The following is a 22,958-nucleotide window of genomic DNA, read 5'->3' on the forward strand; positions in this document are numbered from 1 at the left end:
TTAGGCTGTCTTTTTAATTTTAAAGCGAGTAGTAAGTCTTGAAATGTTCCACTTTTAGTATTAAATGGTAATCTGTCCTCAACATACTAGAACTAAATAAACGAATTAAAATGGCAGCAGTGAAATTGAGTTAATTCTCCGCGAACCTTTTTTTTCTCGTAAATTTTAATGTCGGCGTTTTGAGGAGTATTAAAGTGGTGGAAAATTATTGAAGAGTAATAAAATGCCTACAAAATTTTATTAAGGTGCTAAGTAACGTATACAAAGAACTGTAGTTATACATTAGGCCTGTACACCATCACTATTGCTTAACAAAAGCTCAAATCACAAGAAACACAAAACGCAATGTGGCATTCCAAATTTTTCAATTTTTTTTAATATCACAATCTCATGAGCCATAAAAATGGAACAAAAGTGGAACACACTGGAAGCCAGTTATTTTACAAAACTAAATTAAGTAAATGCGTTAATATCAAAAATAACCGTACCAGTATACTCATTAGGAATGTGATTAAGAAAGCGAGTTACATAGCTAAAATAAGGACAAAACACCTAAACAATGAGTGACACAAATTTAATACTGTTCAGTAGTCTTAAAAAATGAGTATCACAAAAGTGAGATTAAAAACAGTCTTTGGGTCCAGTCTTAAGTCCAATAAAAATTTTGGCACTTGAAAATTGAAATTTCCCAAATGGTACAAACCAAGAAACTTACGATTACTCGACAATACATTCGTTTAGATGTGATATCTAGAGAAACGTTGGTAATAAATAACAGAAGAAAAGAAAATTGAACACTACAATATTACAATACATCCAGTATAAATATGAAACAAACGAGAAATTAATATTAGACCTCCACACTTACTGTTTTACTTTCAGCACTTTCCTCTAGTTTTTTCACTTTGACCTCGGCTTCATCGCTCTTTTCAACCTCATCGACTTTGACTTCAGCGCTCTCAGCCGCATCTGTGACAGTTTCACTCTCTTCCTTTCCGTTCTCAACACCGTTGGCTAGCACACTCTTATTTTCTTTTTCCTCAGTTTTCTCCGCAGCTTCGGTTTTTTCTTCACCGTTCTCCACAGGCGCGTCGGTTGTGTCTACCTTAACCTCTTCCGTTTCAGTCTTTTCGGGGGCTTCTTCAGCGGGTTTTTCCTCAGGCACTTGTGCCTCTTCTGTAGGTTTCTCTTCTTCGGGTTTAGGATCTTCAGGTTTTGCATCGTCTGCTTTTGGTTCTTCAGTTTTTGCTGCCTCCACCTCTTTTGGTTCTTCAGTTTCTGTTGGTTTTTCTTGCTCCGTTGTTGCGTTAACCTCTTCAGTTGCTACTTCTGCTTTTGTTTCTTCAACAACTGTTTCCATTTTTTCCTCAGATTCAGTGACTTCCTTGGTTTCTTCTTTATTTTCAGTCTTTTCCGTTGGTTGTTCAGTCTCGTTTTGGGCAGTTTCAGTGGCTTCAGGCTTACCAGCATCAACTTCCATTGACTCTGCTTTCTCTTCAGTGGGTTTTTCTTCCACGTCGGTTTTAGGGAGTTTTGAAGGTGGCGCCTGTACAAAAAAAAACACAATTAAGAATAACAATTTATTAACAACAACTACGAAAACAACAAATTATACCTCCTCTGAAGTGGGTGCCTCTTCAATTTTTCGTTTGAGAGTTTTATCAAAGTCTTTAAAGGAACTAATAGTTGTAAATTCTTTTGAGATCTCTTCAGGTAAAGGAGAATTGCCTTCTCTGATAATTAGGACAGCCGCAAGTCCTCCAGATTTAGCAGCTGTTGCTTCTACAAATCCAAATCATTAATCACAATTTTTCAAGTGCAAGAAAACAACCTTTAGGGTCGTCAGTAATAAAGACGATTTCTTCTGGTTTGGCTTCAGTTTCTGTCGCTATCTTCTTGTAACTTTCAGCTTCAGTCTTAGGTCCCACAGATTGGTCGAAATATTTGGAAATGTGTGCAGAAAGATCGCCTTTAACCGTGTTACTAAAAAGCAACTTTTGTGAATCAACGCTTCCAGTGGAATAGATAGCAACGCGGCGATTTTTGGCCCAAGTTTCAAAAGCTTCAGGAACATCATCAAAAACGCTGTAAACATGCGGTTTCAAATAAGTTTCTAGCTACAATAATTACTACACGTACTGTGCTTTGAGTTCGCCCTTTTCGTAACCATCTTTGTAGATCAGCCCTTGGAGCGTCTTCAGACCTTTATTGGAGCTATCTTCTTGGGTCAAGGCTTTGACACGTTCCACTGCGGCTGCAAGATCCAAATCGGCATCTCCTTTGATTAATTTGATGCAATCCTTAATAGATTCTTCTTCCCATTTTTCTTGAAGAAAGGGTTCAGCTTGTTTGACGACAAAAGGAAAGAGAGTGTCCTGAAGAACGGAAAATTATTAGATTTGTGCATGAAATGTTGCATGTGAATTTTAAGTAGTTGTAGTCTGACCGTGTCGTGGCATTTTGACCAAACTGTACCTAGACAAAGATGTGAATGCACCAGGCATCGAACAAGGGATAAATTTTTACCTGAACCAAGGACAACCGGCTGGTTTGTAACGAAAACACGTGCAAAAATCGAAAACTGCACAATAGCGAACACATCACCACGAAATCTTCAATTCCGAATTATTTAAAAGGAAAAAAACTGCTTCAAGTTGCATCACATGCTTTTCTCATTCGATAAAGTTAATTTATAACAATCAATGAAACATGAATGAAATTGGCCTCGAATTTGGTGTTTTCACACAAAAATGCGAAAATACTACAAAATTGCGGATTTTTACTCACCTTTACAAAGTCGATGGAAGTCGTTGTGCCGGCAACGTCCACAAGCACAAGAGAGTACTTTTCGATGCTCATCGGAGAAGAAACACTTTCTTTTTCAGAACTCATCTTAAATTCAATTACGGTAATGGGTTTCGATTAGTGGTAACGTTTTTTCACAGAATTTGTGGTTTTTAGTTTAAAAAATTTCGTGATTAACGGCAACAACGGACGATGCAAAACACGAATGGTGGAGGTGGAGAAAATGGTGAATTTTGCATCGTTTACGCTTGCGCACTGGGAAAAACCGCCAAAGATTCGGCGGAAATTGCCGATTATGAACGACAGGGCAACCAAAAAATTAAATGGTTTTCAAAAGGGTGATTTATCTCAAATTTTAATAATTATTTGCAAATACGGTGTAAGCCATTAATAATTTCGCAACACATATTGAAGAATGAAATTTCTCTAGGGATAGAACTGAGGAACATCTGCAAAGAAAGTTTTACACCTTTTTTTAAAACCTTACAATATAAACTTGTAATTAAATAATTCAATAAAAGTGAAACATTGTTGGCGGTAAAATAACGACCATTTTTCATTCTAAGTTCTTTAAATTTTCATTTTCCTAAAAAGTGAGATAATAAAACTTTTTATACCTACAAAATATCAAAAGAAAGTTGTTACGACATAAACTTCTATTATAAGGGTAAAAATCTGAGATTTATAACTTTTATGATTCCTTTACAAGTTTTACCAGGCCAAACCAACACTTTTATAGTAAAATTATTGTCTTTGTCACACGTTTTTCATTAACACATCAAAAACAAAATTGGTATTTATAGTAGGATTTGTAAAATACACAGTGCTAAAACAATTACCTGATATTTAACATTTTTTGCACAAACATGTTTAAACATCATATAATGTTGTGTGTTTGTTTAATTTAAAGTATAAAAAATATTTCTAATTTTATTTCAAACGCATATTGATTTTATTACTTTAAAATTTCAAAACATTTACATTTGAAATGTGATTTTGGGAGTTAATTTGGTTCGCTTTGTTGTTTGAATTCCGTTGTGTGCTTTTTACAAATGCTTAAATAACATAATGTTTTGAAACAAATAAAAATAGAAAATACAATGGGCTGTCCGTTCGTAACAAAAGTAACAAAGTGTTGACAAAGTTACAGCCAATTGGCAAATAAGTCAGCAAAATATTTTTAAATTTTTACACAACTGGGAGGGAGTATATCCCATTTCAGTTCATTATAGAATTTTGCAACAACGCATTTGCATTTTTTCAAGTTTCTGGTGGGTTTAGTTGGCTCAAAATTTGGGATTTATTTCACTCCAAAAAATTCAAATGCGCTGACAAAAAATTCTACTATGAAATGAAATGAGATTTATTTGCGATAACACATATTTGAACAAATAAAAACCTAGCAAAAATGGCATGTATGTATATTTATAATATTATGTATATATAGTGAGTGCATTTTACAATCGTAATACATACAGTGTGTTTACCTATTAAAATGTAACACAAATTTCGTATGTTAAAACCAATTACAAATATATACAGAGCATTTCGATAAAATAGTTTTAAGGAAAAATATATGGAGTCGTCAAGAAGCGACCGTTTACATGTTTATGTGTTTGCAGAAGTTACTAAACGTCACCCAATAAATATGTTAAAAACTTAAATAAACCAAGATCAGTTGGTATCATTGCTATTTTCGTTTTTTATAAGTTAAATATTTATCACTATGGCTTGCAATTAAAAGTACATCTGATTACAATATCGTAAAACTACTTTTCTAGACACAAATCATCTTCAATCTGGCGTTTTTAGTGCGATGGAGTATTGTTCGATTAAAGCCTTAATTTTACATGGCAAGATCAAAATGGACAGTGTGATAGAGAGAATTGATGAGTATTATTGAAAGCTTATATTGCACAAATCTACCTCACTTCAGGATAATTGACACGAACAAATCCTATGCAAAGTGTAAATTTCACCGGGCTATCCTGAAGAATAAAAGTAACTACTAAACAGCGTGTTAATTCGACACCCTGTTTAGTTTTTAAGGTGAAATAATTTACTATCTACAAAGCTACCGTGATGTATAAATAGAGAGAAAATAAATAAATTAATAAATAAAGTGGAAGTCTGCATTAGTCTAATTTGTAAACTGGCACTATAAAAGGGTAAATAATCACAACCATTTACTGTAAAACAAAACTGTCACCGCGTAATAAGTACATGGAGGTTGAGTGAAATGTCGACTAAAAACGCCAAGATTATGCTATTAAGGATATTAATACTTTATATTTAACACAATAAAAACTATTATCAGTCTTCACAGTTATACAAATACGCCGTTATTTGAAATGTTCAACACTGTTTATAATCTACGAAATAATCAACTGACCGAAAAATATAACATTTACACATTTTTTGTTTAGTCCGTTGAATTGGTCACAATGCGCTTGCGCATTAAATTATTTTTCTTATTTTATTATCTTCAGTGTCTACACCAACATATAAAAAACTGTACACCACCAATTCATATTAAAAATAATGGATAATCGAATAAAAAATTATATTGTCAGGTTTCAGTCGTCGGTTTCGTTACTAAAATATACACAATAATAAATCCGAGGACTGGTTTGCATCTAAAACCGACGATCGAAAATGAGAAGTGGGAACAATAATTTACCTTAATCGCCTAATAGTTACCAATATTTATATAAAATTAGGATAGTTTTAGGTCGTTTTTCCTCATTAAAAATAACTCGTGACAGTACATTACACACAAAGGGACACGTAACGTTCTTTATTATTTAATCATCTTAACTACTTAGTACCGCGAAAAATTTCATCGCATCGCGAGCAGCACCGCGACCGCACACACCACCAGCACTTGCACCGGCCCGACGGCGGCGCCGCCGCCGAGCGTGAGTTCCTCGCTCTTGCCGACCTCGTTGGGGTGCTTGCCGCCGTAGGTCTTGGACTTCTTCGTCGTCGTGACCGGCGGCGGCGTGCTGGTCGTCGTCGTCGTCGAGCTCGTGGAGGTGGAGCGCGGCGACGTGACGGGCCACCACCGCGAGACGGTGGCGGGCGCGGGCGGCGGCGACGTCTGCGCGGGCCCCCACACCTTGAACACGATCTTCATGTTGTGCGTCGTGCACCGGCCGCCTATTCGCCGGTGCAGGTCGTCGCTGGTCGACGTCGAGATGAAGTAGTAGTCGTGCCCGGGGAGGAACTCCAGGCCCCCCGGCTGCGGCGTGAACGGCCGGAACGTTATGGTGAAGTACATTAACTTATACGGTTTGTCACAGACGGCAATGATGCGCGGGTTGGGGTTCGTTATGCGGCACGTGTCGTACTCGTCCTTGGACACGTTGTAGATGATGTACTTCTCCATCTCCTCGTCGCGGGTGCCCGGGACGTACACGGGGCAGATGAGGTTCACCTGGTCGTACTCGAACTTCAGGTTGTAGCGGTTCACGTCGATCACGTTGTCGGTGTTGTCGATGCGAAAGATCGGGTTCGAGGAGTTCCAGTGGATGGTGTAGAACTTGGCGCTGCTGGGGTTCGTTGCCGTGACGAAACTGTGTAGGCTGAACGTTAGCAGGATCAGGCCGTTGACAAGGACACTGCTCGGTTGCCAGACCATCGTGATGCCTTCCTCTTCTTCAGAGACGGGTGAAAAAACGATTTACATGTCTCCTCCAGCGTCAATCTAGAACACCACACCATTAGCAAAAATTCAAGCACTGTGACTACCCGTTACATGCAACAAAAATTACGGTCCGTAATCGAACGTGTTATTAGTTTCATTACGGTGAAGCGTAGACTGTTGTGTAATTATTATTGACTTTTGTTGTTTGGAGAAAATTCCTTCGTGTCTTTAAAAATTCACCCCTTCTTTAACGAAGTGATGGCAGGAAATTGATTACGAGTTTCACCACTTACGTTATAATTGTAATTATGTTGTTTCAGTGTCAGGCATGTACGAAACGTAAAATTGTCAAATGCACCCTCCCCTGTCATTAGTAATTGAAACATACAAGTAGGGGAGGAACCAACAACGTTCGAGGTATTGAGAAAATGTACTAGCCGAACGTATTTTCTACCACTTCATTTAGAAAATTGATTCCTTATCAAATTCATTATAGACTTGTCGCTCAACCGAAAGATTACAACTCGTCTACTACACTGCAGACAACACATAACATTCTTAAAAAGAAAAGTAAAAAAATTGCTCGAAAAAGCTTAAAACATATAGTGTAGCCACAAGTTCATTAATGCTTTCTAATCAGCTGCTTTTTCTAAATGATTACGAGTGGAATGACGGTACAATTGTCTTCGGTTTATGATAGAAAATCAACCATAACCATGCAATTCCTTGGCTGAAACACTAACAGTAATGTGGAAAGGAATAAATGTCATAAATCCGCAAGATTATTTTCCGCTGTCTTTTAAACTTTTCACATAGAACAAATGTTTCAATACTTTCATGCTGTTCCTATAAATCGGTTCAATATAATAGGTTAAACTCCATATTAATGCCTAGCAGACTGCAATTCCTCACTTCGATCAGTTATATCATTTTTCCTAGTTGTTTTGATCGAAAATTTAACACCCGCCTGAATGCTAGCTCTATTTCATTGCATACCAAAATAAAAAACTATTCTTGTTTTTGTGAATTCGAAAGAATTTCTTACTAAATCATCAAACTTTATTTATTATACAAATTATTGATAAATTTCTTCTATTACGTGAAAAAACTACAATATGAAATATTTATAAACTTACAATTAGGAGCAAGAAATATTTTTTTAATTAAACAAACCCAACGATTACCATTTAGTCTACCCTAATAGTAAATTGAAATAATCACAATGTCCTAAATTTTATTGTCAAAAGACTAAAAATAGGAATAGAACCAAAAATCCCCCGACATTTGGCGTACAAATCAAGTGACTTCACAGATGCAGTTTAAATACCGTATAATGAAACAAGACAAAATAACTATAGTGGAGCGCAGTAATTGTCTTTAAGTCATGAAGACGCACTATACTTTTACTGTCTATTATTTCCACTTGAACGTACAATACTCAATAGCAGACGTGCTTACACTAATTAATTAATTAACCACCATTGTACTGCAACTTTAACTGGATTTTAATGCAACTATTCAATTGAGAATAAAAAAGCCTCCACATTCTGCTCGTAGAAATCATATAATCCCTGCGGAAAAATTAGAAAGTACATGAAAAGTCCAGCAAGATAAATCATTTGCACTGAACTGAAATGAAATTTAAGAATCGAAGAACCTTGAAAGAAATTTGGATTAAATTTTGTAAATTTAGTTGTAACCCGAAGATCGATAATAAAGCTTTCCGCCGTTCATTTATCATTTTAGAGCAATGAGCAGTCTCTCAGTTGCTCGTGAACAAAGTAAGAACATCTTAAATGTCTTTTAAATCTCGGAATCCTCCACGAACTTATTCGCGAGTTTTAAAAACGATGTGAAAACCTCTACTCTTTCGCGTTATTACACGTTGTTGAAGACACTTCCCTTGGCTCAATTATCCCCGATTCCGTGAACTACTCGACGATCACATTCTATTTGTTTACCCTGCGTTATCTCAAGATCATTTTCCAAGACCGTATGTCTCGAGTTGATTACATTACACGACAAAATCCTTGCGGTCTACTCTGAAAATTACCGAAATGATGTTCTCCGGGCATTGGAGGCGGTCGCTGAAAAGTGGACCTAGCGAACTCCTCTATTCATTTTGTTAAAAGTGATCGCCGTTCTGCAGGATTTGGACGGTCGTCATGGTGATGATGAGGCCACGCGTTAACTTCATCTCTATTAACTTGCCGGCTTTTTATAATATACAAATCGAAAAAAAATTAGGTGAAGCATCACTCGAGCTGACACCTGACAAGTCGCCAATTTCCACTACAAGTGGCCGTTCGCTGTGAAAACAAATAAAACGCGAAAAAGTTCAATTAAGTGAACAGCTTTGATATCACCACACCGCTAAATAATTACTTTAACAAATAAAGAGCTTCGGCTTCTTCAACTCACCACTGCGAACGCTATTTTGCGACAGTACTGAGGAGAGTGGGAGCCCTAGCGACGCAACAAGATAACAAACATGAAAATTATTTTTTATATCGACTTAACTTGTTGTTTTGGCCATTGTTAAGCTCGTACGATGGTGTAAATGAGGCGCAAATAGTGCACATTGTACTTTTATTGTCACGTTATATCTTATTAGGTGCCCCAGCCAGATCGATATTTTTGTTATTTATCTATGAAACCTACTCCATAAAACAGGTATAAGTAATAAAGTCAGAAGCAAAATAAACGCTAAACCGTTAAAGCAACTATTTTCTTTTGAAAATAAACTACGCTTTATTATGAAAAAGATTTGTGACTCTGATATTTGGAAAAACACGAAAAATTTGATTCATGGACGATTTTATTAATAGAACGGTATTTGAATTAATTATCATTGTCGAACCTATGTTTAACATCCAGCATTTGGCTACGTTACATAAATCAATAACAAGCGCAACTTGTAAAAGTTTTTACTTCAAGAAGTATTTATTACAGTGTCCTCTTTATGACGGAAAGGCTTATAAGTAACTTAAAAACATAATTCACTGAAAGAGAAAATACGGTGAGTACAATAATTTATGCTAAAAGTCTGCCTCCTTAAACGACTTTTTGATTATTTTCTCAATTTATAACAATAATCTCTTTAAAACAAGGATATTAAATATTTTAATTCCTTTTAAAGTTATAAAAAGTAAATCTAAATTTTTTAAATATTACCTGTAATGCATCTAACATACCTAGTTAATGATTTATGATTTATTTACTAATTATTATCGTTATCGAATGACCAATACATGTATGGAATGATAGCAACAATCTACACGTTTCATTCGAACGCCCGATAAGACATGTAGATATTAATTTATCAAAAGTAGAGAAATTTAGTTTTGAAATTTTTAATCCTAGTTAATCAAAACATAGAACTTGAGCAAGCTTTTAGGAGCTGGACATTCAAGGTTGAAAAATATTAAATTTCCGATAGGAAACGTATTAGAAAAATCTGTAAACCAAAATAATTTTCCTGTTCTATTTATCGGCTTGTAAACATGTTAAAAATTGGAATAGTTGCCTGATAATTAGGAAAGGTGGTCTGTCAGAGTCGAATCGAAACAAAACGCGTTCGGGAAAAACTGAAATAAAGATCCGCGGATAAGAGGCACGCTGTGGTCTAGTTTCGTGAGCTGAACGGGGAAAAATTATCGAGCCGATTTTTGATGTTGATTGTCGTGGTGCGGAAGTGAGTTCGCCGTTTTGAACAAACGAGTTCCATTTGTAGAATTCAAAATCGCGCATTTCATCCAGGATCCATTCGAATTTTTCGATAACGAGTAAACAGGACTGGTCCGCGAGTAGCGGCCTGCGGCGTTCCCGTTCGAAAATTTTGTTAATCGAAACATATTAATTGGGCCATCCAGATGGTGAACGGGACGTTACTAATTTGGACTCGGTATTGGCGAGGTCGGAATTCATCCTCTCCGGTCATGGAATTTTAACAACAATAGATCTTTTTCATGACGAAACGTGCAATTTTATTTACAATGGAATAATTCGTTTAAAATATGTAGACGGCGTTCCCACAAGCCGATCGAATTTATCAGCGGCGGAAAAAATGAATTTGCGTCCTGTGCAAAGGATGTGAATAACGAGATTATTAAAATTGTTGCGAAATAGTCTATCACATTCATTACGGGCATTTGGAAATTATCGTCGTGTAATACCAACGACTTCCTCATTTCCAGATTGCGTTTAAAAACGAAATTAACTAACCATTTAATGGTTCTTAATTAAGTACTTCCACCGGCTGAAAATACCATATTTACGACCAAGACACCATTTATGCGCTTACGATAAGCGCAATAATTATGTTTCAGGGAATGTTGCAAAAAATTTTAATGAACTTTATTTGATGAGATTCACACCACTCCCGTTGTGTGCACGTGTGTTGATACACTCCTTGTAACACGAGCTCACATATGCATAAAGAAAGTGCTTAATAATGGACGAAAAAACTACACCCAAAGAGTGGAAGTGCAAAATTTCCGATATCTTGCCATCAAAATAAAAGCACTTTTATATCGCAACATTCTTCACATTATTCATTCATTGCTAATTAAATATCCACCGCAAAAATTACCAAGCTGTCGCCAAGACCACGACCTAGGCAATTACCTTGAAAATAGGAAAATTGCACGAGACGTAGATGAGTCCTGGTAAAACCAGACTAAATGACCTGCTTTTCCAAGCTGCATGCTAAAACGCTTTTACCATCCCCAATGAGGATAATCGCAAAAAATGATTAATTATTAATTTATTATGCATAAAATTAGCCATAAAATTAATCAGCCTAAATTACACGGTATTAACTGCAATTTTCTGTACTTTTACTGCTCGACTAAACCTAGTTTCAAATAGACACCATTACATAAAACAAAAAATTTGTAACCAAGTTAGTGACCAACTCGAAACACTGTTGATGCAAGATTGTAAAACATCGGTGATTAAATTAAATAAGTAAAAAATAAGTGAAAGGGACGACTACCTCTCGTCACATCTGCTGCAAAACAAGAACAAAAAACAGTCAACATCTGCAAAAGTTAAAAAAGATTTATTTTCACTTTAATAATAAAGTTCATAATTGAAAAATAATCTCATACTCGTAAATGTACCCCACAAAGTATAATTTATAACTTGCGCTGTATTTTTTTGAGTAAATACTGCTACCAATAATTTAAAAATCTTGGATCAGTTTAAAATTCGTTATTAATTATCTTTTATTACATGGAGTTTATGAGGAATGCCCTTGAAACTGATTAATAAAGTTACAAATATATTCTTTTGTGTCTCCTTACGGGAGAAAACCAGCTCTTTATCAGGACTTTTCTATTATTATTTTGCTTGGTTCTTGGAAAAAATGTGGTCCTCGATACTCTCTCTCGCACCTTTATTTGGAGACAGCTGTACATTTCTTTTCGTATCAGTGTCAAATCTGAGTGATTGGTCACTAAAATTTAATATCCTAATGTAATGTATCTTCGTTTTTGTCTATTTGATGTCAACTTTAACGATTCATGTTAGCATGACTGGAGGTTCTGAGGCTGAACTCTTGTCACTGTCATAACGGACAAAACAAAGAGAATAAAAGAAACCATTTACACATTAAAATCCTATTCGAGGATTACATGTTGCTGTTACTTATTAGGCCTGGAGTCTGGACATTTTCTCAGCAAAGCCTCCCAGATCAAAAGTTAATCCTGGCGGCTCCGAAGAGTCGTCTTCGGCGAAGGTGTGTTTGGCAAAATTTCCCGTGGTTCGTAAAAAATACGCACCGTGAAGAGGTAAATACCGGCGGGGTCATCGTGTCCACACCACGAGTGCACAGAATTCCATCACATTTCGTGCAAGAAACAGTAGAAAAATAGAATTATGAACGTCGTATTTATTTTCGCGTTTTTGAGTAAAAACGATTCTCAGCTGATTGTGTTACTGGCCGAGTCTGAATAGAATGGAAGGTAGAAAAATGTGCAAGAACAAGTCTCGGTGAATTGCATTTTTTCGCTGGTTTATTTATCACACGCTGTTGTTTTAATTAGCGTCCAACGGAATTGAGGCAGTAAAATAGTTAAGAAAAAACATAAATACCTTATGTTGGATGTTAATGAAGAACTGTCAGCGTTGCTAATTAACACAACGTGCAGATGATGGTTAATAAAATGAGTCGGTTTGTAAATAAGACAATTCGATTAGGATGGCACCGTAAATCGCCGAGAAATGCTAAAGTCCTAGGTGTAAAAAACCGAGACGCGGCGGAAATACCGTGATTGCATGGGACATGAATGAAATACGAGCCGAAAAATTCGATTACAATGGAAGAGATTAAAATGAAAATTGATTATTGGCATTATCACGAATCGTAAATAAGTCGGAAAAGCGTTAAACGGCCGGATATCAATTAGACTTTCGGCACGCCTTTTCCACTGGCAAATTAACGCAAATCGGGGTAGATTAATAAACACAGTGGATTTTTGCACTTCCAACCCAAGATTTGCCCAAAGACCAAAACCGACCAACTGGGCCTCCTCGTGGGCGGTTCGGTGGCGACGTTAAATAATTCAACGGCAATTGATCAATAAATCAAATTACAATTCATAAAAAATATACAAAGGTGATTGATAAGACATGGCTTACCTATTGTTAAAAGTATATGGTTCATAATTGGAAAAGAAACATGATAAACCCGGCCGAAATGCACTCACACATCGAGCCCCACAATGCACATTATGTTAAATTATGTTTACTAAACATATTACATTCAACAACACCACAATTATCTTAGAAATTTAACGAAAACACATCATAAAGTCGGGTTCTTACACCAACATTCCATTGCCATTTTGTCACTCAGCTTCTCTCGACGATCGCGCCGCCACCTGACGGCGACCTACACAAACGCGCGCACTACAGGAAACTGCCCAGCGGTGAACGACCTAAGACCAACGTGCAACAAAGAACACAATTCAAAATCATGTTGTAATAAGTTTTTTCGATTATTTATAAATTACATGAAATTACCAAAAGACACAATGTTTTGTTTAGAACAGTAAGGCGCTATGAGGGAATGTAAAAAATAATTATTCGGGTTTGCATGTAAGTAAAATTTATTTCTTAAAAGGTAACTTAAAAAAGTTTGATCAAAACAACACAATCGAAATTGTAAATCAACTAAACTTAGAACATGTAAGAAACATAAAAATTAAACACTCTCTCTCAGATTCTTGATGAGAGCAGGAACTTCAACTTCATAGTGGTCACCACTCAGTTGTTTGATATTTATTTCGTAACTATCACCTTCAACAACAATCTGCTTCAATAACTCATCCACGTTTGATAAATGCGGTAGGCCTGCAAAACAATTAAAAAAAACACAAATGTTAATTAACCTACCAATTAAGCGACACGGAATGCCTAAAATAGGAGTATTCTTAACATCATCAGACAATTTTCTCAGCTGATCCCCTTTGAGAATTTCTACGTTGCCAAAATCGATGAACTCGACCTCATATCGCGAATTCATCGTGCGATTGACTACGCATCTGGACCAACTATCCAAGTATGAACCAAAACAAATCTCGCCTGTGATGGGTTCATACGGTTGATTATCGTCCAGCTCTGTTTTGATAATGTGGTCCAAGTGAGATTCAATAGCGTCATTGCAACCAATGGTTAATTTATCCTTGTTCCTAAAAGTGTTAAGGATGTATTCGCCTACGCCTAATTTAGGCTTAAAGCGAGTCATGTCTTTCAACATTGTTCGCTTTTGGTGAGATTCTCCAGGTGGTGGTTTTAGTTTATCAGACAGCAAATCCTTTCCAAGTTGGAGATCAAACTCGTCACCATTTAAAACCTTAAAAATAATCCCACATTATTCATGTTTTACAAAAAAAATAAATAATAATAACACTTACAACAGTAGACTTGGCACGAGTTTCAATCAGATTTTGGACAATTTCCGCTGTTTTATCTGAGAGTCCTTTAACAGACGGAGTGACAAGATATGAAATTGGCTCCTTGGCCAAAGATTCGGTAATATTGCTTATTGAAGATAAGTCGACCTTAACTTTGTCATAATAATCTAGCAACTCAAGTTCGACTTTATTCTCCTGAAAATTTGTAACAACTGCTCTTTGCAAGTTACTGTTCCTACTGAAGAGAACAAGTTGATCTTTCTTAACGCTGCTCAGAGGTTTAGAAGTCACTTCTGCTAGAGCTTGTTCCACTTGTTTCAACTTATCATAGCACTCTTTCGTCCTTAGAGCCAGTTTCCCGTCTCTTTGGGAAATAATCATAACCCTCTGACCATGTTGAAGCTGACACAAAGGCTGCGGTTTTGAGAAAAAAGCATCGTCTGTTTCAGCGATAACAACAGTGTAAGTGCCATTCTCATGCTAAAAGATATGTTATTTAATTTACTATACTGTGTACACAAATTTGTCACCTTGTTCAAAACTTTAACTCTAAGGGTTTCAAAATCATTTGGCTTCATGCTAGAGTCCTCCAGTTTCAGTTTAACGCACTGGCAAGGATATTTGGCTAATTCTTCGGAGGCCTCTTTAATTTCGGTAACTTCACCAATATTACCATAGTCAATAAAAAAAACTTTCAGAGGCTTAAATTTGATCACTTTGCATCTAGCCCTAAAACAATGTATTATTCCCGGTTACGTTAATTACATTCTAATCACACCATAATCCTTCATGTTGTGCTAAGTACACTTTATTTAGGAGGAAATCGCAAATTTGCTTATTTTTCTCAGCCTCCTCCTTAACCTTAGCGTCAATCTCAAGTAGCGTTTCACTGTTTTCCGTGTCCTGGGCCCAGAAGAAGGGAGCACTTGTTTCAACATGGGTCACTAAGATCTGCAAAGCAATAGTAAAACCTATTCTTATAAATATTAAATTTGAGTTACAGTATGTTCAGGGTTATTTAGCCCAACATGCGAGAGCTTGACCTGATTCTGCATATTGAGACGTCTCTTCTTATCGTCTTGCCCATTGATAAACTGTGGTGATCCGTCTGCATTAATAACAGTTTTTGGCTTTCTGAGTTCAAAAGATGAATTGAGATTCTGATCCTTTTTATCATATGAGCTAGATCTTTCTTGATTGTGAGTAAAATTATTATTTCGCTTGTAGTCGGGAGAATTGTGCCTCCCATCGAAAGAATGAACGGAAGATGCGGGACTGCGTTTCTTGTACGAAAAATTCTGTTGATCATTATGCACTTGCATGGTGCTTAAAGTAGGTGAGCGCAAGTTTGCTGTGACTGTTATGTTATCACCAGAATCGTGCCTAATTACATGATCCCGAGTAAATTTATTTGGGGATGTTTCTTCAGTCAAAATTTTCTTGCACCTGTTCCTATTTGATTAGAAAATGCGCCAAAACAAATGCACTTACTTTTGAATGCTATCAATTACTGTATGTTCATTGAAGGCTATCTTCTTCTCTAACATGTACGTTTGGGCCGCTTGCAACATAAACAAGTCAAATTCGCGATCAAATTGTCTAGAACTGGAAATTATGGAACAATTCAACCCAAAGAGTAACTTACTTATCGTCGATAAGAAGTCTACTGTACTGATTCTTCCTATAGATCCTGAATCCCATTTCCCTGACTTCATCAATGGGAATGAGAATTCGCCCCGTCTTGTCGCAAACGAGAACCTTAACATCCTGGCCGTGGATATTAACATACCCAGTGTCTTCACTGAAGAAGGCAAAAAACGCCAAAAATAAGGTTATAGGTTATGTACCCAAAAAGGAAAACATTCACTTGTTTTGTCTCAATTACCTGTATTTTTGAGACATAGTTGGAATTAAATGAAGCACAGTTAAAGATGGAAAAACTTAACCGATTTTCTTAACACGCGTTGACTAAATTTTCGTGGAAAAAGAATCTCACAAAGCCAGTTCCATCCTCGTTACACCCTCCTTAAGTTGTTTAAATCAATTCGACCAACCAGAAGACGTTACTAGCGGCTAGCCCTTGCCGGTCTACAAATGTTCGCTCAGTCGAAATGTTGCGAGCGAGGTCGGAACAGTACGAACGGAGACCATAACGGACTTCTCATTTCAGCTGGGCTGGTTAAGTCTAAAGAGTTTTCTGAGTATTTTAAAAATAATTACATTAACAATCGGCATTGATGGGCATATTGGAATAGTGGTTTTTATGGAAATATGTTGCGCGTGGCTGGGGCTTCGCCCCAGTTAACTAAAAGGAAACAAACCCCACGACCAATTAAACTCGAAAACGTGGAACTCGAAACGTGGAATAGTGTTTATGTTTATGAACTGTACGCCACCCTAGCTCCATAAAAAAACACTATTCCACGTTTCGAGTTCCACGTTTTCGAGTTTAATTGGTCGTGGGGTTTGTTTCCTTTTAGTTAACTGGGGCGAAGCCCCAGCCACGCGCAACATATTTCCATAAAAACCACTATTCCAATATGCCCAGCTGAAATGAGAAGTCCGTTATGGTCTCCGTTCGTACTGTTCCGACCTCGCTCGCAACATTTCGACTGAGCGAACATTTGTAGACCGGCAAGGGCTAGCCGCTAGTGAAGACGTTTCCCAAGGCATTTGTTTGGCGCACGTGATAACAAAGCAAGAGAGCCAATCACACGTAAGAAATGAAGCGCTCATTTTGAAATTTTAAATTCAGCATCATCCACACTAAATAAAAAACTAGTTATTCTTGTAATTTTATTCGTTTACAAATAAAAGGCGTAAAAAAACTTAACGTTTAAAAGCGACAATAAAAACAAATCACTCATTTTGAGCTACAGCTGCTAAATAATTGTTTAGCAGTGCACAATGAATACAATGATAAAAAATCACTCTAAGTTAGACCTAGTCTTTCAAAGCTGCGTATACTTTAGGTAGTTCCACGTGGCATTTACCCCCCGTTATTGATTTTACATCAACGTCGTAAATCTCTCCCTCAAGAATTATCTTTTTTAACGCTGCTTCAACATTTTGATGTCTTGGCAGACCTGCAAGTTTGTGTTAGCCTGAAAAAATCTCATTTTTGTGTTGTGTTACCAGTGAGTTTACACGGTAAAGCCAAAATTGGCACTTTCATAATGTCATAGTCAGGTCTCCTTAAATTTTCTTTTTTGATAACTGTAACATTGCCAAAATCCAGTAACCTAACTTCACAATCCTTATCAAAAATCCTTGTCACTACACATCTATACCATTGATCTACAAAACGGGTTTTATTGGCTGTTCTGGTTGGAAACAAATAACTCTTACCGACAAAATAACACAAACAGATTTCCTTCACATCAGCAACGTATGGTACACTATCTTCAACGTCACATCTTAAAATACAGTCAATGTGTTCTTGCAATTCCTTCATTGGTACAATCGCAAAATCGTCGCTGCTATTGTAATAACCGCACACAAATGAGTTGACTCCTATTGCGGGTCTGTAGGGCGTTACGTCTTGAAGATAAATTTTTCTGGGACCTTTTGGTACTGTTTGCAATTGCTCTGAGAGAAGCTGATTACCGTCAAATAAATCAAGTTCGTCGTCGAAACCCAACACCTTAAATAAAATTGAAACAATCAAATAAATGTGTCATTGAAGTTAACACTCAGAATCAAAATTCTAGTCTTTGCTTGACCCACAACCACAGATTCTGATCTGACAATTAAATCTAAAGATTTGCTAAAGTGAACAAAAAACATAATGAATTCATTTCTGTGAACCAAGCAAAAGCTTGAGCTTTGTTTCAATTGGTGTAGTAAAGCAATTACCACCCGGAATTTTGTCCGCTTTTGGATGTGTTTTGCAATAATTTTCTTACAATCTTCCCCGAGTTGTTTGTTTTCAAATCCGGTCAAGCGCCCCCCAGGGAGACAAGTGACAGGTTCTTTACTTAGTTGTTCACTGATCGATTTTAGATTTTTCAAATCTGTAGTAAATCGTCCTGGATAATCGAGAGTTTCAATTTCAACATTATTGTTATTAACTTTCAGTACGATAGCTCGGTTAAGTTTATTGGTTTTGCTGTTATAATGCAAAATAACTTGATTAACTTTAACATTTTCAATGCTTTTAGCATTTGTAGAGTACTCTTCGATCATTAATTCAACGACTTTTAATTTAGCAAAACATTCTTTAGTTCTTAAATAAAAAATTTCTTCGAGCACTTGCACAATTGCCACAGTTTGACCGTCACTGATTTCGCACAAAAGTGGAGGTTTCTTGAAGAAGACATCATTTATTGTCTTTGTGGGGTGTGTGGTGCTTTGTTTTATCTCGTTTGCAACCTGGGAGCGTTTAGTTTGTTCAATTGGTGCTTTTTTGGCCGAACTTAAAATGTTGACAAAGTAAGTTCCATCACTGTTGTAGTAGAAATTCTTTATTCGGATTTCGTCCTCCAGAACTGGCATATACTCCGCTTCCTTAAATGTAATGCGTGTTGCCATGCAGGGAATTTTTGCCAAGTCTTCTGAAATCTCCCTGATTTCGTCCACTTCTGCCACGTTTCCGTAATCCAGGAAGAAAACAGTCAACGGAAACATCCTGGCGATTTTACACCTAAACCTAAAATTAACACTAAATGACACGTTTTGCAATAAGGGCACCTCGCATACCAGCAACCCTTATCCTGAGCCATGTACACTTTTTCAGTTTTCCAAGGCTTTGAGGGCACCTTCTGGTGCTTCGCTTCTTCGTTCACTTTATCGTGAATTAACTCAAAAATTTCGTCGTTGGCCTTATCCCGCACCCAGATACAGTTCCGCTTATCAATTTTTGTCACATAAACCGTACGTTCTTCTTGAACTATGTTATAAGTAAACCTTTTAAGAGACTTGGCACCTTGTGTTTGGTCAGAACCATTTTTTAGTTTCGTTGTCCCATTTTGCGCTTTATCAGTGTCAAATTTCGGCTTCCTTGTACCATTTTCGAACGGCCTTGCTTTACTTTCCTCAACTTGACTGGTTAGTTTTATTGATTCAGGGCTTGTTTTTGGAGATACGTGTAATTTAGGATTGATGTTTTTAAAGTTTGGAATTTTCTGTTTAGCGCTTGGAGGCTGGAACTGGCTGGGTTTGTTAGTGACTTGAATCAGAATTTCATCATCGCCTCCTTTAGCTACAGATCTGTTTTGTAAGAAAGAGGGCTGCTTGTGAGGAGCAGGATTTTTGTTGTCTATTAAAATGCTCTTGCAACTAAAAACACAAATGCTTATTTCCGCTGCTAAATAAAAACGTAATGTTTACTTCTCAATGCTTCTCATAATCTGATCTTGGGAGAATGATACTTTATTGTTCAGCATGTAATTTTTTGCTGATTCAAGCATGTAGTCAACAAAATCGCTATCAAATGGTCTACAATTTTATTATTATTCATAAGCACAGGCATGCTGGGAGTAAAAATCAACTTACACATCAATTTTGGAAAGTTTTTCATACTGGCTTTTTTGATAAATAGCCACACCTGCTGGTTTTAATTCTGCCAGAGACAGTGCAATGTCTTCCTGCTTATTTCTTACTGCAGGTATTTCTCGGCCGTGTAAGTCGACGAATTTGTCATCATTACTGTAAGCATTTATAAGAAAAAAATATGTAAACATGATAAAAACATTTTTTAAAACGAGCTCACCTTAATTCGAATACGTCCATATTACTTAAGAAAATGATTATTTAAAACCGGTTTGAAAAATTTAAATATTTTTTATAAATAAACGAATAAAAAACGGCATTTATTTTTATAACTCTTTTAAATGGTAAATAACAGACGACGTTGATGTTTTTGAGGTTATGTAACCACCATTGACATCTCTCTTATTCTATGATTGACATTTGACAAAAAATGCGCCAATTTCAAACCTTTGTTGTTCATTTATCATTTTTTAGTAAATTAACTCTAAATTTTAAAATTTGCTTCCATAAATAACAAATATCTGTTTATTTTTATAATAGATAGCCAAATATTTATTTTCGTTTAATAGAATGTAATTAAAAAAAATTGTTTGCTTTTTTTCTGGATAGGGTCTGGATAGGATTTTCGAAATGACTTCATATTTCCCATATAAAAGGAGTATTTAAAACCCAAAATATATATTTATTGAAATTACGTATATTTGTTAGTACCAATGCGATAATACGAATAAACTAAAAGCAAATAATTTTTAAAGCTAATGCCCATAGTATCGCACATAGTGTAAGTGATAACTGATAACTCTTTATAGGTAGTAACTATAAGTAACTATCGTTACACTTTTGTGTTCTTTTATCTTTATCATAATAAATACATAATGAACAGATAGATAACAGAAAGCACACTTGCAAATAACTTATACAACAGACTCTTATACGATATTTATACGATAAAACAAACAAGTGCTAGTATCTACGGACAAAGTAATATTTTGTTATCATTTTCATTATCTTGGTCCTCAAACAGATCTAGATTTGCACAAGATGTTGGCAAAAATTCTTCTCCTATTTTTGCTCACAGGTAAACTGAAATACAACGTTTCAAATGAAAATAAATAATTTTTAAGGATTTTCGCATACACAGGAGTGTTTGAGCAGAGATTACGGCCATGGTGGTACTGTATGTGTATGTAATGCGACCCATTGCGATACTGTTCCGCAGCCAGAGAAAGTAGAACCGTCTGAGCTTCTGGTCTACACTTCCAATAAAGCGGGTTTAAGGTTTCATCTAGAAAAGAAAAAATTTGAATCGTCTAATCTTTTGGATAATCAGATCATAATCAATCCTAAAGAAAAGTACCAAACCATTCTGGGTTGGGGTGGTGCTTTTACTGACGCAACTGGAATCAATATTGCTTCCTTAGAAGAGGAACTTCAAAGCAAACTTCTAGAATCTTACTTTTCTGAAAACGGTATTGAGTATAGTTTGTGTAGAGTCCCGATTGGTGGAACCGACTTTTCGGTTCGTGCCTACTCGTATGATGACGGTGAAGAAGACAAAAACTTGACCAACTTTAAACTAGCTGAAGAAGATCATCAGTATAAAGTATTTAATTCTAGGGCGCTGTTCCAGCCACGAAATTGTTTTTTTGTAGATACCGTATATTAAAAAAGCACTAAATCTAACTGGGAATAATTTGAAGTTATTTGCTTCTGCTTGGACTGCACCAACATGGATGAAAACCAACGGGGAATATACAGGTTTTGGCTTTCTTAAAGAAGAAATGTTTCAAACTTGGGCTAATTACTTTGTTAAATTTTTGGACGAGTATGAAGAACAAGGAGTGGAATTTTGGGGTATAACCACAGGAAATGAACCTAGTTTAGCTCTAGTGCCTCTGAATCAAATCAATAGCGTTGGTTGGGATGCCACTGAAATGGTAATTAAAAATGCAAATAAAATAGCAACTGGGGGTAGAAATTAATCATACTGTAGGGTAAATGGATAGTGAATAATTTAGGACCAACAATCAGAAATTCGACACATCAAAACATAAAAATTATGATTCTGGATGATCAAAGATTATTCCTTCCATGGTTTGTAGATTTGGTATGTTTAAGAACTTAACTTCCTGCAAATAATTTTGCAATTTGTGAAGGCCCTCAAAGACAACTCCACTCGGAGTTACATAGACGGGGTCGCAATCCATTGGTATTTGAACAACATCGTTCCTATAACAGTAGTGAATGAAACACATTCGCATTTCCCGGAAAAATTTATTTTAGCTACTGAAGCTTGCAATGGAATTCAGCTGGGTGTGGGTCCGGTAGTTTTAGGCTCTTGGGAACGAGGAGAATATTACTCATTCGACATAATTGAGGTACAAAATAATTTCCCAATTTTTTTCCCAATAAAAAATTGTAGGACTTGTTAAATTGGGTCAGTGGTTGGGTTGACTGGAATATGGTACTCGATTTGACAGGTGGCCCAACTTACATTAACAATAACGTAGATTCTCCGATAATTGTAAACGCGTCAGCTGGAGAATTTTATAAACAACCCATGTACTACCATCTGGGGCACTTTTCAAAATTTTTGCCACGGCATTCTGTACGAATTGCCGTGAGTAATACCATAGAGGAAAATGTGTTGGTGGTGGCGTTTCAAAGGCCAGATAACGCCACAGCTGTGATAATTTTAAACAGGTAAGTTTAATCAGATTGGAAATGATGAACAAACACTGGGATATTTTTCCAGAAATGAAGACGTGGTCCCTGTGAGTGTTACTGATCCTAAAAGGGGCACAGCACAATTAGAAATCAGTGAAAAGTCAATTACGACTCTGCTGTACTGGTAAACAACATACGAAAATTAAATAGTTGTTGCAACAATGTAATTTGATTTATTGCCAAATAAAATCTTGTACAAATGTAATTAACTAACGGTTATTTTTGGAATTAGGGGCTTTAGAAACTACGAGTGTGTTCAGTTTGTCATAAATGAGTGAAAATACTTTATGTAATAAATCGTTTTAATGCATAAAAAAGCTATTGTTGAGTAGACCAAGTATACCGTCATGGCTCAAATAGCACAGTTTGAG

General features: G+C 36.3%; 5 protein-coding genes across 7 annotated transcripts; 1 reads left to right on the top strand and 4 right to left on the bottom strand.

Annotated features, from left to right (window-relative positions):
- Positions 1–219: 219 nt before the first annotated feature.
- LOC664509 (enolase-phosphatase E1) lies at positions 220–3,040 on the bottom strand. The gene is made up of 5 exons (XM_970510.4): positions 2,788–3,040; positions 2,140–2,375; positions 1,832–2,085; positions 1,616–1,782; positions 220–1,546 (listed from the first exon to the last, which is right to left on the bottom strand). Exons 1-5 carry the CDS (start codon positions 2,890–2,892, stop codon positions 851–853), a joined length of 1,458 nt encoding a protein of 485 aa, XP_975603.1. The 5' UTR covers positions 2,893–3,040; the 3' UTR covers positions 220–850.
- Positions 3,041–4,210: 1,170 nt separating this feature from the next.
- Positions 4,211–13,323, bottom strand: LOC664511 (ephrin-B1). 3 transcript variants are annotated; one of them, XM_008197770.3, is made up of 2 exons: positions 13,094–13,323; positions 4,211–6,511 (listed from the first exon to the last, which is right to left on the bottom strand). In XM_008197770.3, the coding sequence occupies exon 2, from the start codon at positions 6,443–6,445 to the stop codon at positions 5,645–5,647; it is 801 nt and encodes a 266-aa protein (XP_008195992.1). In that variant the 5' UTR covers positions 6,446–6,511; positions 13,094–13,323; the 3' UTR covers positions 4,211–5,644. The 3 variants fall into 3 exon arrangements, with proteins under 3 accessions (XP_008195992.1, XP_064211447.1, XP_064211448.1); XM_064355377.1 differs by lacking the exon at positions 13,094–13,323 and adding an exon at positions 6,745–7,452; XM_064355378.1 differs by lacking the exon at positions 13,094–13,323 and adding an exon at positions 6,563–6,701.
- Positions 13,324–13,545: 222 nt separating this feature from the next.
- Positions 13,546–16,956, bottom strand: LOC664513 (uncharacterized). Its single transcript, XM_971397.4, has 9 exons — positions 16,256–16,956; positions 16,016–16,171; positions 15,862–15,969; positions 15,372–15,816; positions 15,149–15,321; positions 14,901–15,099; positions 14,371–14,850; positions 13,850–14,309; positions 13,546–13,807 (listed from the first exon to the last, which is right to left on the bottom strand). The coding sequence occupies exons 1-9, from the start codon at positions 16,270–16,272 to the stop codon at positions 13,659–13,661; spliced, it is 2,187 nt and encodes a 728-aa protein (XP_976490.1). The 5' UTR covers positions 16,273–16,956; the 3' UTR covers positions 13,546–13,658.
- A 196-nt stretch (positions 16,957–17,152) lies between these two features.
- LOC107398270 (uncharacterized) lies at positions 17,153–20,260 on the bottom strand. Its single transcript, XM_015981798.2, has 8 exons — positions 20,081–20,260; positions 19,864–20,016; positions 19,699–19,806; positions 19,069–19,647; positions 18,226–19,018; positions 17,719–18,013; positions 17,506–17,667; positions 17,153–17,456 (listed from the first exon to the last, which is right to left on the bottom strand). Exons 1-8 carry the CDS (start codon positions 20,098–20,100, stop codon positions 17,314–17,316), a joined length of 2,253 nt encoding a protein of 750 aa, XP_015837284.1. The 5' UTR covers positions 20,101–20,260; the 3' UTR covers positions 17,153–17,313.
- Positions 20,261–20,757: 497 nt separating this feature from the next.
- Positions 20,758–22,792, top strand: LOC664516 (lysosomal acid glucosylceramidase). Its single transcript, XM_970515.4, has 7 exons — positions 20,758–20,938; positions 20,985–21,463; positions 21,513–21,797; positions 21,854–21,967; positions 22,017–22,238; positions 22,283–22,563; positions 22,616–22,792. The coding sequence occupies exons 1-7, from the start codon at positions 20,902–20,904 to the stop codon at positions 22,713–22,715; spliced, it is 1,518 nt and encodes a 505-aa protein (XP_975608.1). The 5' UTR covers positions 20,758–20,901; the 3' UTR covers positions 22,716–22,792.
- The last annotated feature ends 166 nt before the right edge of the window (positions 22,793–22,958 follow it).

This window comes from Tribolium castaneum, chromosome 3, assembly GCF_031307605.1.
Source record: "Tribolium castaneum strain GA2 chromosome 3, icTriCast1.1, whole genome shotgun sequence".
NCBI classification, from domain to species: Eukaryota; Metazoa; Arthropoda; class Insecta; order Coleoptera; family Tenebrionidae; genus Tribolium; species Tribolium castaneum.